The 17493-nt window shown below is 41.2% G+C and overlaps 1 protein-coding gene across 1 annotated transcript in view; it reads right to left on the bottom strand.

Moving 5' to 3' along the window:
* LDAH (lipid droplet associated hydrolase) overlaps positions 1-7410 on the bottom strand; it is a 125413-nt gene extending 118003 nt beyond the window's left edge. The window contains exon 1 of the mRNA XM_075144973.1: positions 7301-7410. Coding sequence (XP_075001074.1) covers positions 7301-7334 — 34 coding nt within the window. The 5' untranslated portion in view covers positions 7335-7410. The remainder of the gene's footprint in view (positions 1-7300) is intronic.
* Between the last annotated feature and the right edge of the window lie 10083 nt (positions 7411-17493).

Below are 17493 nucleotides of genomic sequence, written 5' to 3'. Positions count from 1 at the left end.
TGATAAAAAGCTGAAGTGCAGAATGAAAACTAGAATGATTTTTCATTTCTAAACCTTGTACAGAGACACCATACAGGGGACTGTGCATAGATCTAAGTAGGAAGAAACGTAGTTTTAAGAACTGGACCTACAGTATCATCACAAAATTTGGATTTCATTACCACTAATAACCCTGTAGCAATCATCAAGAAAGGGTGTACTGTCCTGGTGGAAGGGAAGCAGGGAAAATAACTTCAGGGTATCAATTTTGTACTGGACAAGTGGTCCCTTGTCAGTGCCAAACATTATAAAACCGGTTACTGAGACAGTTTTGCAGCAAAGCAGCGTAGGACTCAAATTGAAAAAGTGTTAGCTTGGAAAGGTCCAGATTTTGTGGATTCAAATCAGGAGTAGATGGATCCCCCATCAACCTTGTTCCAACAAGGTGTTTTGCTCAGGTATGAACAATCTGAAAGAATTTCAGGGGTGAGGAATCAAGAAATCAGAAAACATTTTCAGATCCCACAAAGATACATGTCTACATTGGTCTGGTACAAAATTATTCAACAGAGAAGGTGGTCAAAACCCTGGGGAAATGAATTAGGAAGGCCCACCATAACTTTTAGTTAATCTTTACATCTCACTGAGAGTTTTGGCTTTAAAGAGTTCAGCATGTACTAATGACTTAAAAAAAAATAAAATTGAGCTCTTCTTAATTATCATAATAGAACTACTACAGCACTTTTGGTCTTGATTTCCACATTACTCTCAAGAGGATTAAACAGCAAATAAAAGAATTCCAAGGGAATAAGGCACAATGGCAACTTTTATGAAAGCAGTCACAAGCCTGAAAGCATCAACGGTTGGTCTACAGCACTCAACATAGTCAGCAAGGGGATGTTTCATTGCAGTTCTGGCAACAAGACACTAAGTTTTATGTCGGGTTTCTGTCTCTCCTTTGGCAATCACAGACCTCAGTTTTTGTTTGTGCTGACGCTCCTTTCATAAAGGTCTCCAAAACCCCGTTATGCTTGCCCAGTGCTCAAGTCGCAGAGCCCATGTCCCTTGTTACTAGGTAGATCAAAGGTCCTCCATTTGCCATTGCAACTTTGACACTCAGTTAGAAACATGTAGCACTGGAGTCATAGCAAGCATAAGCAAATCCTAGAGGTTACACTGGTGTGGCTGGGGGTCCCCTGAGGCTTCATAAAATACCAGCAACCATAAATGTACCCAAAAGAAAAAAGACATGACATTCTAAAAGTGGAATATGTTTTATCGAACACATTTCAGCATACAGTGGAAGAGGTCCTACATATCATGTCCTGTCAATCTATTTAATCATACCCAGACGGTAACTTTGACTTTTTCAAAAGAGTTAAAGCATCACAAACTGTTTGTGAACTGTTCAGAGCTACCAACATGAAAATGACCCCAAAAGAGTGTGAGTTTGTTTTGGTTTGGCTTTTCTTAAAGTAACTTCATCAGCATAATTAAGGGGGGGAATCCCACAGATTACAAGAAAGTGGTAGTTATATTCCTAGCAACTCCCCCATTTCCCAGTTAATATGCAAGCCTGATGATAAAGCTAGTAATTTTGATGACCTAAAAAGAAATGAGCACAAAATTCATTGCTTAAAGAAACAAGCACACTCAAAGAAGTAATGATGGTTTCATATGCATGAAAACAAATAGGATGGTTTAATTTGGTGTAATATGGGTATTTTCCAGAACAAAAAATGGGTTTTTGGGAAACTTTTTAGTCCCAATGGAAGAAAAAGTTGTTCATTTGCACATAATATTGAGATCTACTGGACAAATGAAGTAACTTTCAAAGACAGCTTTTCCTCCAAATACTGCATTAAAGTATTGGACCCAGAGGAAAATCTTGGGGAGTTTAAAACTGAAATCTCACAGAGGAATAAACAGAAGGTGGTGGGCATGAATAATGGGTGGGTTATATAAATGTAAATATACTTTACATATATGTTCTGAGATTAGATTGCAATGCTAACAAAACCTCAGTCAAGTAAAGATAGAATTTATATGTGAGAGAATATAAAAAGCTGCTGCTGAAGTACGATGTCTTCATGATAAAGAAGGTTTCCAGGGAGAAAACTATGCCAGGTCTCTCTGACCAGCAAATTTCACAGAAACAGCAGACTCATGTCAAGAGAATCTTGTAAATGAACTTTCCCAGCTGCCTGCAGGAAAATCAAGCAAAAATCAAAAAGTCTACATTAGAAAATCAAAGGGAAATAAATCACAAGTTTGGAATGGATAGCATGAGAAAATTGTCACAAATACAGTAAAGTCTGCAAACTATGCAATTTGTTCAATTGTTCATTTGAATGTGGATTATGTTGAACATCAGTATTTTGGGAGCCACTGGGCAAAACTGAAATGTAACACCATGATTACAGACTGGGTTAAAATCTCACTGAAGTTAGAGGTGGGAATGTTATCCTTCATGAACAAGAATCCATCACGCTTATGTTTCGATACAGAGAAAAGAAATATTAGTGGTCTTCAAACTTCAGCATATATCACTACCCAAAACAGAGCACGTTCAAAATTTAACAGGTATGTGAATTATGTGGGAGAAGAGTTGACATGGCCTGTCACAGGGTATTGTTTCAATAGGAGAGAGAGAAATAGCAGAATATACTGAAAAAAAAGTGAAAAAAATTATAATAAAGGACACATGCACAAGAAACTGAAAATTGTATTGAGAGAGAGAAAAGAAATAGGTTTGCTTGTGATCTAAGGATTTGGAAAAAATGTTTGCTCAGAGATGATGCTGCTTTGCCATTTGATTTCTACTATCTCTAGGGAAAATGAGAACTTTGCACCTTTTCAAAAGAAAAAAAGTCAACAACTACTTGGCTCTGAACCGTATGTTCTATACTCTTATTTTTTCTCCTACATCAAAAAAACTACAAGCCCCACATTTCTGTTGGACAGCCATTTAAGTCATACAGGTAATCTGGACAACGTTCAATGAAACACAAATATGCAAGAATTTAAAGTAACAGTAACCTATATATGCATTTAAACCACAGCACCCAAAAGTTAAGCATTTCAAGAAACTTCGATCTTTCAGCAGCAGTAATGACAGGCAAAAGCAGTAAAAAGCAATTGCTATTTCATCTTATGTTCAATAACTCCTTTTCCACCTCCTATCGGAATAAGATTCACTACTCGATGGAAAGCACTATTCATTCCTTGTTCTGGTTAAGTAAGGCAAAGCTCAAAGAGCATAATGAAGACTAGCAAGAAGCAGATATCAAGGCAAAAAACCCATACACCAATCTAATTATCATCATGCTGTCCTTGATTTGGCTTCCCCCATCCTTCGCTGCGCTGCTCAGCATGCATCTCCCCATGGAACTATCCCTTATTTCTGTATGTTTCTTCCATATTTCCACATAGGTTGTTCTGCCTTAGCCTAACGCATGCTCTGAAACCAAAACGCTTTTTTTCTTTTCTTCCCGTTTTATTATTTCAACTTACATGTGTTCTTACATCAACTGTTTATCTCACCTTTAACTTAGCTCTCTCGCTACTGACGATTTTCCTGCTTTCTAAGAGGGACATAAAAGAATTAGTCAAAATACTGTCTACTTACAGTGGACCAACTTACTAGTCACAACAGCATTCTCCAGTAATCTCTCAGTCTGTGTTTGCTGCTTACCACCTCCTTCTTACGTTTACTGCAGCAGCTGTACATTCTGATATTCATTTACTAACCTAAACAGGCTAGGAAGGCACTGCAAGCAGACATGAAAACAAATAGGTTCTATGCAGCTCTGTGCAAAGGACAAGGGAAATCAAACAGGAGAATCAATGAGCAGGAGACATAAACAAGAGACTACAAAGAATAATACCAGATAGCATTAGATCCCTTTCTGAGTCACCAGACAGTAATATAATTGTCTATACTATTAATATGAGGCCTGGAGTCCAAGTCCTTCCCAGTAAGAAGCAGTGGCGATGTTCATCATTCTGCTGATCAGGTGGATGGGGCAGGGAGTTGAACAGTCAGGCTGGAGAAAGCGGTGCAGTAGCCAAAAGAACCAGTGCTGCAGGACGGCCTGCACACGCCAGTGCTCTGACTTACAGACCTACAGTTCCAGTAACAAGGGGATCCAAGTCAACTCGCCAAGCTGGAAACACTGCTAGCTTCTTCCTCAAAACAAGAGTAACCCTTGAAGTATCACTATTTTGCACAGGGACTCAGCTCCTCCCATCAAAATAATCCTGCCAAACCCTGACAACACATAACTACGTACAAATACATACATAAACAAAGCCTGTGTTCATCCCAGGTGCAAATAATAATCCAGTTATCATCTGATACTCATTTTAGTTCCAGTTAGCACTACAATTTCTTTTGAAATGTAAAATTTGGGGGGTCAGATTTCCACAAAAAGTTTATATCAGTTACTTTTTTTTTTTTAAACGAGAAATTTGAGTAAAGGACCTGTCTAAACAAAGGATAACGGGAACAGGATCTAAACAGAAGCAGGAGATGAGACAGAAAAAGAAGAGAACCAAAAGAACAGCATGGTTACTGACAGCAGCAGGAGTAAGTGAGGATACTGAGGAAAAAAATCCTGCCATACTTGGAGTTGTGGCATCTCTGGTTAGATGTTGTTCTGGCACATCAGGATTACCTAACATATGATAACAAGGCACTTACCACAGAATGCACAGCTGCATTAGGTAGTTGTGCAATCCTAGCTAGGTAAATAAATAGTTCTCTCATTCATCTGACTAGTCGACTATGTACTCAGACTAGTGTGAAATTCCAGATTTGTTTCAAGCTTAAGACTCTGTTAAGTTCAGACCTTTCATATTACACATTTGTTTCCTATTACAAATATTCTTTTATCAGAATTACTTACTTCCCCCTGTGTAACCTGTTTACAAACCTTACTGGACATGTAAATACTATCATTCAAAGTGTAAGCTAGAATAAAATTTAGTCAAGCACTTTACTGAAAATTCACAGTATTTCAGTGGTTTGTCAAAAGCAGAAAAAACATAGTTATAACCGCTATTAAGAGCATGCCCCATTTAAATAAGCAAAAACTACCTGTCCTTCATATCCTGCATGCATGTTGTCTGTACAAATGCATGCACAACACCACTAAAGCTTAAACATTGAAATTCTGCTCCTAATACTTGGTAAATATAATCTAGACATCATTCAAAATGGGGACTACCCCTTTTTCCAGACAAGGTGCCCTCATTATAATAAATCACAATAATGGAAAAAATGTAATTTAAAAGAAATCAAAGCTATCAATAAAAAAACCCAGACAAACAGGAAGAACAGCGCTATTAGCAACCTTTAGAGTAAATCTTGTCGAATTTACTGGTAAGTTCTTTGGCTTGGCGGTCATATTGGAAATTTTGTTTTACCATTACCCATACACAATTTATTGTAATTGCCTTTGTGAATCACATGAAGCAGGTAAATAGGTAATAACCTATCAGCGTCTCTTCTAATTTAAAAAGTAGAAAATACCAAATAGAAGTAGCAGAAAGCATGTTCAAAACCAATGGAGGAGCCTCTTGAGTTAGTGTGTATTTGACCCACAGAACTACTTGCGGCTGGATGTTGTGAACACTAGAGCTCCACACGGGTGCAAGGCAAGGATGAGTTGATGGAGAAGAAATCCACTGTGGAACTTTAAGTCTTCAGTATACCTGTTCCAGAAAGTTCCTGGGCTGCACTTTGTTGCAGGCTGAGTGGATACTTACAGAGTGGGACTAGGTAAACAAGAATCATATATGCTTTCCTCCTTCACAAGCATCTGCTTAGAATACTATCAAAGATTCCTGAAAGATCACTGACTTCAACTGCTTTTATACAATCCCTGTAGTAATACCATGATGGAAAATATTAAATATTAGTGCTGTCACTTACCCAGTTCTGTAAAAGTGTGACCACTTCCCTCACTGACATCATAAGCAAGCGCCACAAGAAAATAGGGAACTGCAATAATCCTAATTAATAATTGAAGGCTTCTAGTCTCTGAGACACACAAAATACAAATTTATATCCAGATTCTGCAACAGGTCCATGCAGATGGACTCTCAGACCTTAATTGGATATCACAAAGTCTCAGAGGGCCAGGAGTATATTGCACCATAAAAAAAATAAGGGTCTGAATCATTCAAGCCGTTCAAGTCTTCTGATGATAAGGCTTTAATATTATACTTAAATCGAAAGAAAAGAAGCTGTTTTATCCTTTTCGCGAACACAACAACAAAGTTACCAGTAAGAAAGCCCTCGACAACTGTCATGTCTCAACAGCGTTTCATCATTGTCATCGTTTCTTTTACCATATCCCTGTTTACATTGCTTCCTTAACCTGCTGCTCACCTCCTGTCTGGCACAGGCGTTTTTTCTCTGTTGTAGCAGCTACCATCAAGCCTGCATTTACTAACAATGATGATGCTCAGGAACCAGTACTAAGAACAAACCTGCCAGACAGAGGGTTCCTGAAGGAAGGTGTGTACACCTGCTAGACTCTGCTTTTCCAAACCAGATTAGTTCCTCTAATAAAAGTCACTTCTTTCCGCTTACAAATCTCATCTCGCTTTTAACTTCTAAGCGTTCATAATCTTATTTTTCTCATTTATAGCCCCTTCAGGCCACGGGCTTTTTCTTCCTACCTGTTTTATAACTTGCTGCTTAGATAATGAGCATCAGTCAGATCCAAGAGATGTTTCACAGGAACAAGTACTGACTTATAGAAAAAGCACTACAAGTAGCATCACCGCAGTTATTTTCTGGAAAAGGAGACGCTGCTTAGGACTTGTTTCTTGAAGTCTCCTCCCAATCCAAGGAAAAACAAGTCAGGGGAGCACGTACGAAGCACTGCTTACTGCACGGGATGTGTTACTCCATCCTTAACCTTACGCCTAGGAGTCACCAACACTATTCAGCGGAACACGATTCCATCAACCTGCCTGCTGCACGGCCGTTACGAGGGTCAGCCCCGCTGCCGGGCTACCGGCTGCCGCAGCACACAGCAGCGGTAGGTGTCTGGCAACTGGCTCAGCGAGGCCCTCGGCGCACGCCCGCTCGCTGCACGGCCCTCGGACCCGCCAGGGCCAGCCGGGCAGGGGAAGGGAGGTGAGGGGAGGTGAGGGGAGGGCCCGCCCGGCAGCTCGCGAGGGGCCCGGCCAGCCCCGCCACCCCGACCCACCGCCCGCCCTCGGCGAGGGCGCAGCCCCTCCGCGCTGCCCCCGCCCTGCACGGCGCCCCGAGGCGGCGGGGAGACCGCCGCGCCGCTGAGGCACGTACCTTCCCCCTTCGCAGGCTCCCCGGCACCCAGCATAGCGGCGAGGTAGCGGCCGGCGCCAGCGACGTCTGCCGAAGCCGGGCGGAAGCAGCCGGCGAGGCCGCGCAGGGCGGCGGCGGGAGGGGGCGGGTGCGGCTGGGCCGTTCCTTCCGCCTGGGCCGCGCAGGGTGGGCTGAGGGCAGCCCCGCCTCCCGCCTCTACCGCCCCGCTCCGTGAGGGCGGCGGCCGCGCGGGCCCCGCTGAGGGCGGGGGGCAGCCCTCCTGAGGCAGCCGCCCTGGGCAGCGCCTGCCCCGCGTGGCGGCGTGGCCCCTGGGGCGACAGGGCGGCCCTTCCCGCCGGAGCGGTGGCCGGTGGCTGGCGGGGCCGCCCCCGCCCCAGGCGAAGCGCCGAGCCAGGGCCGGCGTCCGTCGCCCGCTGGGGAAAGGCGGGAGTGAGAGCTAAGCTCCCCCGAGACGCAGGTCTTGGGGGTTTCCCTCGGTTTCTGTCATTCACGCTTCCCCAAACCTCACAGTTTCTTTGGGAATTCTGGAAAAGGAAAAAAAAAAGAAGGTAGTTTTGGAAAAGCAAAATAAGGTGGGGTGCTTAAAAAAGGGCAGAGAAAGGGGCAGCAGAAGCACAGACTCATCCTTCAAAGCATTTGAAGTTGCATCTAAATGAGGAAACTGCACCCGGACACCTGGAATGTAACACCACGGTGAAGCAGGCCCAAAAAATAAAAGATCTTGAGGATCAACTTGCAAAAGACATGGAAAGTAGCAATAAATCCTTTTCTCAACCCATCAGGATCCTGCCATGGAGTCTGCTGTCCGCTAAATAAGGTGTGAACGGAGCTCAGGGAAGGAAGATAAGGCTGTAATGAAAAACCTAAACCCCATGTTTGTCAAAGAGGACCTTAGGGAGGTTTTCATGCTGAAATGCTGCTTCTTTGAGAAATGTGTTGGAGGAGCTGTTTCCAGGTCAAGTTATGGTAGGAGGTAAAAAAAAAAAAAATTAATAATAGGACATTGGCCAGATCAGATGGTGTTTATCCCAGTTACAGAGGGATTCGGGTATGAAACAGTTGGATTTCTGAGCATGCCGCATAGCCACGTGCTAAAGACAGCGTTGGAGGACCGCGAGTGCCGCCTGTAGCTGAAACCTCAACAGCTCCAAGAGGATCCCTTAAGGTCGATGCGCATGTTGATCAAATTGGTAGGAACAATAATAAGGACAAGAGCGAGTGGAACAGGAAAAAATACAATGCAACGGAGAAACATTGGCATTGTTTTTTATGGAGGGACATCATGCTTTGGAAATCTGTGGGAGTCTTTGAAGGAGCCAAGTGACCACACCTGGCCAAGGCAAGCTGGGTTGATGAACTTGGATTTCCAAAAGGCGTTTGGGCAAGAGCATTTGTCGGCGGTTCTTAGAAGACTCAGCTGTCGTGGGATAAAAGTTACAACCTTCTGATGGATGGATACCCAGTGGAAAGATAGGAAATAAAAGGTAGGAATCAATTACCATCTTTTTCAATGGCTTGGTGTAACAGGTAGGGTTGTGCAGGAATTTGTGTGGAGATCAGTACTGCTCAACATAGTCGTAAATAGTCTGGAAAAGGGGCCTGACAGCAGAGTAGTAAAATCTGTTGTTCATACTGAGTTATTCACATTAGTGAAAATAATTGTCAGGTTGCAGAAGAACCTTTGAATTCCTACCGAGAGCAGTAAAATGACAGACACGTGTTAATGCATGAGATAAAACTGAGTGTTTAGATGGCATAAAAGGCTCTTAACAAATGATTGCTGTTCATGAGCGAGACCTTGGAGTCATGACAGATGCTGTATGAAATCTCAATGCTTTGTGCTTCCAGTGGGCAAAATCAAGTAAGATTTGGTAACCATTTGGAAATGGACACCATAATTCTCTCTTTGCATCACTGTCACTGCTTGGATGGAGTCTGCAGCTCTAGCAGCTCCCACCTCTCAGAAAGCGTACAGGAAAGTTGTAATAGGTATAGAAAACTGTGATAAAGTTTTTCACAAGTCTGAAATTCTTCCATATAGAGAGCACTAAATAAAATGGAAGTCGGAAGACAAGCTGATGGGAAAGGAGATTGGGGAAATAATGACAAAAGCCTATACAGTGGTGTGTGAAACTGAGTGGAATGGACAGTGATTCCTCATTGTCTTTTCTAATGTGAAACCTGTGGAAAGCAAATTAAGCTAATAGGCAGCAGTTTCAAAATAAAAAGTATTTTAGTGTAGTCTTAAACTTCCTTGGAAATGGTGCAGATTCCTAAAAGTTTACAGGGGTTTGCAAAAAGATAAGGCAGATTTATGGAAGGGAAATCCATCAGGGTCTATTAAACATGAAGATGCTGCTTGAAGGCTCAGGAAGCCTGGAGAGCCATCAGTCTTCTGGAGGTGGTACCAGGGAAGTAGCCCAATGTGCTTGCCCTTTCCTTGGCACCTACTGTTGGATGCTGTCAAAGACAGAATGGAGTGTTGGCCCAATCTGATATGGTTTTCTTGTTCCTATCTGCAACTAACATTGCATTTTTCTGAAATTCGCATCAAGTCCTGCAGGGCATTTCTTACTCCAGAACTCAGTTTATCTAACGTGCATTTGAAATATCAAAGGGCCATCTAGGTGCTTGAGGTACTGTTGATCAGAGTACACCATTTTATTAAACTGTGTATAAAACTTGATTGTCAGCAGCAGGTCAGCTCATGGGTGAATATTAAAATAATGACTGCATGTATTACATTTGATATGAACTGGATTGGTAAGTTCCTGCAGCGAAGTCACAAAAAATACTTTCTTTCACTTTGTAGAAGAGTGAGGCAGTTTGCCTTGATCTGTTCTCAATGGACATTCAAAGGAATCAGAATTCCTCAGCTCTGTCCTAGATTTTACACATGAATTTCTGTTCTTGAAGAAATCATTCTCCCCACTTAAAAATGTTAATAAAAGCAGCCTAAATCGTAATGGTTAGATGCAAATTCCAAGGTTGCTGGCATTGCCTCCTTCCCTGCAAGAGAATCAACATTAGACTTTTGCTCAGCAATTTGTGATCTGATTGCTAGTTGTGATAACGGCAGATGACAGAAAGTGGGAGGAGGGGTTTGAATGGTCATGCCAATATTCTGTTTATCAGTGGCTGTGTTGTGAATTGGCAGGGCTTATTTTCTTAAATTTATTTTAATAGTTGAGAAAATTGGTAGTTTTTGTCCTCACAGGAGAAGTATAAGCCATAGTTTTATGCGTAGTCGGTATATGTTTTTTAGAGGGCAGATTCTCAGTGACTTTTGATTTCTTGAGTGAGACCATAAAATTGCTGATTAGCATGAATTTTCATAGTGGTTTCCCTTGGGGAAGGGATTGCATGAACAAGTGTTTCACTTGGCACAAACCACAGAGAGGTGGCTTAAAGCATCCCACGTGCGTTTTGTTCAAACAGGGTTCTGTGAAGCATTTGCATTTGCATTTGCATTGCTCAAGACCTTGCTCATATGCATTGGTATTTTAGTAGTAGTAGAGGTCTTTTCCAACCTTAATGATTCTATGATTCTATGAATAACAAGAATAATAATAGTTCAGTGTAAGCTAGCTATTTGTTGATTTGTTTTCTGTCTTGATATCTGTAATGTGCTTTTTTTGGTAGGTATTCTTTGTGAATTAACAACTATGTGGATTACAGACCTGTAGTTGATCTGGGTGTTTTAATGTAGTAAACAAATAATGAAAATAGAGGTTAATCAAACCAGTGTCTACACTAAAGAATCAATAATACAATGGCAGAATGTAAGTCAATAAAGCAGATGAAGCAGGTGATTTAAGGGCAACATGTTTTGTTTAATAGCCCATCATCTCAGCTTATCGCTTGCGTAGCCACTGTATACTCAGCTGTGGCAGTAGGCAGCCATTCCTTTCATCTACATAACTGATTTTTAGATATGTGTTTTCATCACTTATATCCTCACATAAGGGGGAAAATCTCCTTAACCCCTTAAAATCATCAGTTCTCCAACTTCTGAACTTGTTTCTTAACCTAAATTTCTATGTATGATGTAGGAATCAAAGATTTTGAATCTTTGCAGTGTTCAAAGGTTTCTTCAATCTGGAGAATGGATTTTCAATAGATGACAAATTGTTCCCAATTTCTGTTTGTGTAATTTATAATTTTAGTAGCAAAGTGAGACAGTATATGTGAATACATACATACGTATCACCTAATGATTTATTATTTTCAGTAGATTATCTGTAAATATGAAAAACAGTCATCTTTAATATTCACCAGATTATATAAATGCCTTTATTCTCCAGCTCTTTGTTTCTTCTGTTCTCTGGTGCTTTGAATGCAATGGAAAGGCATTTCTAGTCTGTGTGGCTCCTCTTTGATGGACTCACAGAAATGAATGTAATAAATTAAAGGTGATAGAGGGAAAGGTGATGCCATAAGAGTAGTGTACAGTCAAGATACAAGAATTCAGTGATTCTTCTACAGTTAAAACATTAGTCTTCATGTTGCTAAAGCATAGTATTTTTGGAGACAGTTTACCAAAGGTAGAGTTATAATAAAGATAAATAGGACCTTTCACAGAACACTGATATAATTCTGTTTGAAGAAATCCATATGTCTGCAGTGTCACTAATATTTTAAATTACCTGTTTAATCAATGGGAGAAAAAAGGATTTCTCTACATCTCTATGTCCAGCTTCCATGACAATTTTTATTTATATAAAATCCTGGGGGTTTTGTTGTTTTTGTTTTTGTTGTTTTTATTTTAATTATATTTCCTATTCTGTGAAAACATATTGCACTAGCTAAATGGAGAAATTTGACTGCACAGGGAAGGCAAACAATAGATTGCAGCATTTGGATCCTGAATAGATTTTCAGTGGAACTATTCACTCCCTCAGAACTAAATATCTCAAAACCTCTATATAACCAATATCTTAAGATTTTAAAAATACACATGGATCATGTAAATACTTAGATTGCTCATGGAAGTGAATTTCACACTGAACAGGTAAGTTATGGTGTGCACAGTAATTTTGTCTGAAGAGAATTTTTCAGAAGTATGTAAAATAAATTCTTTGTGGTTTTCAAATTACCTTTTTTTTTATTACAGAGCAGTGGGAAATGCATGTATTTTAAAAGTATGAGTTAGAAGTGATGTCCTAGAGACAGTGAACTGTTTCAAAAAGTAGTTGCATCATCAGTTCCCAAAATAGCTGAAACAGAGAATGCAAATGAATAAAGTTCTTCCAAGGACTAAGCTGGCTTTACAGGTACTTAATGTGAGAAAGCGAAACTTTAAGTAGGAAAAGGTTATTATTCCACATTTCCATGGAAAAAAATGGACTTGACATAGTGTTGATTGGCTTATTGTGCCCTTCTGTGTGGGCACATGCAGACCTTGTGGTATGCATTTGAGTATGTTCATGTCATAAATGGCAGCAATAATATTTTAGTATGTATTCCTGTATTATAAAACTAAAAAAGCTAACTGCAAGCTTTTGGAAATGGAAGTTAATTGGAGGCTGTATATTTTTATATATCGTATATATAATATTGCTCTCATGTGATTCTTTTTTTTAAGTATATAAAGTCAGAGTACAGCAAACACAAAACTTTGAGCACGTGAATGGTTTCGCATAAAGCAATGGTCCCAGAACTTCTGAGCATGCATAGACTTTGTTTATACAAACAGCCCCCTTGAAAACAGTGAGCTTAAAGCGGCTCACATGCGTAAAAATTTTGCTAGATCAGGGTGGAATAGAATTTAAGGGCCAGTTTAAATCAGGGGTAGGAAAAAAAATAAGAATTTATGTCATGAAAGCTTGGGGTAGTGCTTTATAAGGTCAGATCTTCCTGAGTATTTTGCATGACTTCCCTGGTTATGTTTTTACTGCTACACGAAACAGGATCAGTGAGTGTCCTTCAGTGCTGGACCAGTCCAGACTGGTTAAGTGTTAACCTGTTTTGGGCCTCTGAACACTCTTGTGAACAATCTGGGCGCAGTTCAGGGTACAGCTTGCACCAGAAGCCGTGCTCAGTAGGCGGGGTGGCCAAGACTGCACCAAACATCGTGTTCTCCACGTCGCAGGATCTTCCAAGCTGTCCGTGCAAGCTTCATGCTCTCAACCATCACATACTGTCATGCTGCATACAACCTAGGTATCATGAAATGGAGAAATCACAGTAGAGGGCTGCAATACAATCTTTGTATTTTTCAGGCACTTACAAATGAAAAAAAACCTGCACAATATAACAATTACGCCTGATGGTCACAGTGGTACCACCCAGGTCCAAAAGGAGACTTGAGCCAAGTACTAAAAGTGTAGATGTGGCCAGACTGTGGCCCCTTGTCTAGTTAAGGGTCCCTGGTGCTATTTCATTTAACTGCAGGGGCGTGGCCTCTGACAAGGCCCAAGTATGAACGTTTTATATAGCCAGGTACAAGGAAGGCCTTGAGAAAAATATTGGTGTTGAAACAAACAAGCCTGGAATATTTTTGCTGGCAACAAACGAGAGGCACAATGGCATTCAAACTGGTTTGAGAAGTTAGTTGGTAGTATCTCCAAGCACCAAATAAATCTGCAGGAGATAGGTTCTTCTGGCCAGGGCCCTGAAGGCCATCTGCTGCGTACTTGTTTAGTAATGTAAATAACACAATAATTGCTATGACCTATATATTTAAGGTTATTTTCATAGTTCAGTTTAAAATACTTAATCCAAAGAAAGCACAATTAATGTCCAATCAAAATATAAATTACCCTTTACATGTCAACAGTTATATGATAGCAAATCTTGTCAAGGAACAGATGGTAGTGTCTTTGTTAATCTTGCCCCACAGATGAGTGGAAATTAGTTTTCAGGCAGCAGAGACAGAAAAAAAGTGCATATATGTGGAAGGTAACATACAGAATTAGCTGGAACTCTGTAAATACATGAAAAAAAGTTGCTGGTAAAACTTCCTGAAGAGACATTTGGTTCTTGAAAGCACCCACTAGTGTAAAACGTATTTGTAGTTAGCTGTTAATGCAGCTGTGTGTACTGGAACAACTCACACAGCAACTGCCTCATATTTAATAGCTGCAAACTGTAATATGAAATAAAACATTGAATTTCATGAAAGTAAATTCCATTTATAAGTACATTTGAGAACTAGTCAAATTTTTTTTTTCCCCTTGCCTTCCCCTGTTGCTATCTAAAACTGACCATGAGAACTGTAAGTTGTAAATCACACCAGGATTTGGCCAAGTCTTCATCAGAGATTTTCTGGTGTTTCAGAGGGTGCAGGTTTCAGCTCAGGTATAGAATTTAGTCTCTTGCAAAAGGTCAGCTCTAGCCCTAACTGTTGCCTAAGCCCCATGAATCACTTTTCTGCTTAGCCTTTGCAGAATAGTGAATTTTACTCTGAACTGTTATTTATGATTACCTGTACATGATCTCCCACTAAGCAATCATAGACCCATATGCAGAGTTAGAGGGAAACAGTGAAATCTACACCACTAGAAAGTGGTGAACTTTCCAAACACCTTTCTACGCTTTTCATTCTTTTTATTGATGCGACCAACTACTTTTCCCTTGAGATCAATATGCAGCAAAGACCTGCTGTGGTAATGTTTTGGTTTTAGTCCCTCAGCAGATAGTAAATTAAAATTCTTTCTGCTTCAGCCATTACAAATATATGAAATTGTTCTCTTTTACAACAGCTTTTGCACAAGTTTAGCTACATTAAATGCCCTAAAAAGCTATGTATGTTGTGTCTGTATCTTTGATAATAATTTGCAATATTTTTCATATTCTAAAGCTGTATCCTGTTGATGAAATACAGTCTAATACTGTGACCACTGCCTTTTAATTTAGTGATGTCTTATAATTTCCACTTAATGTATGTCAGTGTTACATGAAAGAATATTTTAACATATTTTCAAATCCTCTTTCTCCCTTCCCTGCCACCATTATATAGGTGCAGTACTTTATATGGCAGAGTAGGTGACTTTGATTTTGTATTTCCTTGTGTAATTTTGGAAAGAGATGTAGTTCCAAAACAAACATGAAGTTTATACGTCAAAAGAAAGAGAGGTCAACCTGTCTGCTCCTGAGTCTTGCACAAATGGTGAATAGACTACATGGACAAGTGTAGGTAGGTAGATATAATTTTACGCTTAAAGTAAGGCATGGGACAGACAAAACAAAATGTTTATTTTTCACCTTTTTCATCTGCACTTTTAAACTACATTTACAGATTCACAGACTCACAGGATGGATGACGCTGGAAGGGTCCTCTGAAGATCGTCTAGACCAACCCCGCTGCTCAAAGTGGAGTCAACTGCAGCGGGTTGCTCAGGGCTTTGTTACCAGTTAGGTTTTGAATCTCTCCAAGAATGGAGACTCCACAAGTTTTCTGGGCAACCTCTTCCAGTGTTTGACCAGTCTCACAGTAAAAAAGTTGGTTTGGTTTTTTTTAATTAAATTTTCTGTATTTCTGTTTGTGCTCATTTCCTCTTGTCATGTCACTGGGCACCACTGGGAAGAATCTGGCTCCATCTTCTTTACTTTCCCACATCAGATAGTTACACCTGTTGATAAGATCCCCCTGAGATTTCTTTTCTCCAGGCTGAAGAGTTCCAGCTCTCTCAGCCTTTCCTTGTGCGTCAGATGCTTCTATATCTCAGTCATCTTTGTGGCCCTTTGCTAGACTTGCCCAAGTAAGTCCATGTCTCTCTTGCACTGAGAAGCTCATCACTGGACACAGCACTCCAGATGTGGCCTCACTGCTGCTGAGTAGAAGCGAAGGATCACCTCTCTCAACCTGCTGGTGATGCTTTTCCTAACACAGCCCAGGATACTGTTGGCCTTCCTTGCTGCAAGGGCACGTTGCTGGCTTACAGTCAACTTGTTGTCCACCAGGACCCCCAGATCCTTCTCTGCAAAGCTGCTTTCCAGCTAGTTGGTTCCCAACCTGCACGAGTATGTGTGGTTATTCCTTTTCCTGGTACAGGACTTCACATTTGCCTTTGTAGAACTGCATGAGGTTCCTCTGTGCCCACCTCTGCAACCTATCAAAGTTCCTCTGAATAGCAGCACTTCTACCTCCACTCCTCCCATTTTGCCGAGGGTGCAGTCTGCCCTGTTGTCCAGGTCGTGAATGCAGAGGTTAAACTGTATTGGTCCCAGTATCGACCTCTGGGTGCACTGTTAGCATCTGGCCTTCAACTGAACTGAACTTCAGTGCCACTGATCACAGCCCTTTGAACCCAGCAGTTCAGCCAGCTTTCGGTCCACTTCACTGCCTATTTATCTAGCCTGTACTTCTTCAATTTGTCCATGAGGATGTTATGGGAGACACTGTCAAAAGCCTGACTGAAGTCCTTTTGAAAAGGGAGCCTGTGGCAGATGCCTGCTATGAAGTCTCCTATGTTGATCTCCCCTCTGATCCCTGTCTACGAACTCTCATCTGGCTCTATTCTTTCTAAAGCAAAGCTCCTTGCATTCAAGCCTCTTTTTTGCAGAGATCACGAAGTTGTCCTCCCTAACTTCCCAGACTGTTCTTCAGAAAGAAGCTTGTCCACTGGCTAGTTCTGGCTCTTGGTTGTTGATGTTGACACCTGCAGTACCGTGTCCAGCTCTGGAGCCCTTAGCACAAAAAAGACATGGACCTGTTGGAGCGAGTCCAGAGGAAGGCCACGAAAATGATCAGGGGGATGGAACGCCTCTCCTATGAGGAAAGGCTGAGAGAGTTGGGGTTATTCAGCCTGGAGAAGAGAAGGCTCCGGGGAGACCTTATTGTGGCCTTTCTGTACTTAAAGGGGGATTATAAGAAAGATAGCAGCAAACTTCTTAGCAGGGCCTGTTGCGACAGGACAAGGGGGAATGGTTTTAAACTAAAAGAGGGTAGATTCAGACTAGATAGAAGGAAGAAATTTTTTACGATGAGGGTGGTGAAACACTGGCACAGGTTGCCCAGAGAGGTGGTAGATGCCCCATCCCTGGGAACATTCAAGGTCAGGTTGGACGGGGCTCTGAGCAACCTGATCTAGTTGAAGATGTCCCTGCTCCTTGCAAGAGGGTTGGACTAGATGACCTTTAAAGATCCCTTCCAACCCAAACTATTCTGTGATTCTACGATTCTATATTTTGCCATGGTTTCTGGCACAGTTTCCCAATATGCCGTGCATCAGATTTCCTTACAGTTTGCG

Source organism: Calonectris borealis, chromosome 3, assembly GCF_964195595.1.
Source record: "Calonectris borealis chromosome 3, bCalBor7.hap1.2, whole genome shotgun sequence".
In the NCBI taxonomy this organism is placed as follows: domain Eukaryota; kingdom Metazoa; phylum Chordata; class Aves; order Procellariiformes; family Procellariidae; genus Calonectris; species Calonectris borealis.
The sequence above is the reverse complement of the archived record's forward strand: the minus strand, read 5'-3'. Positions and strand labels throughout refer to the sequence as shown.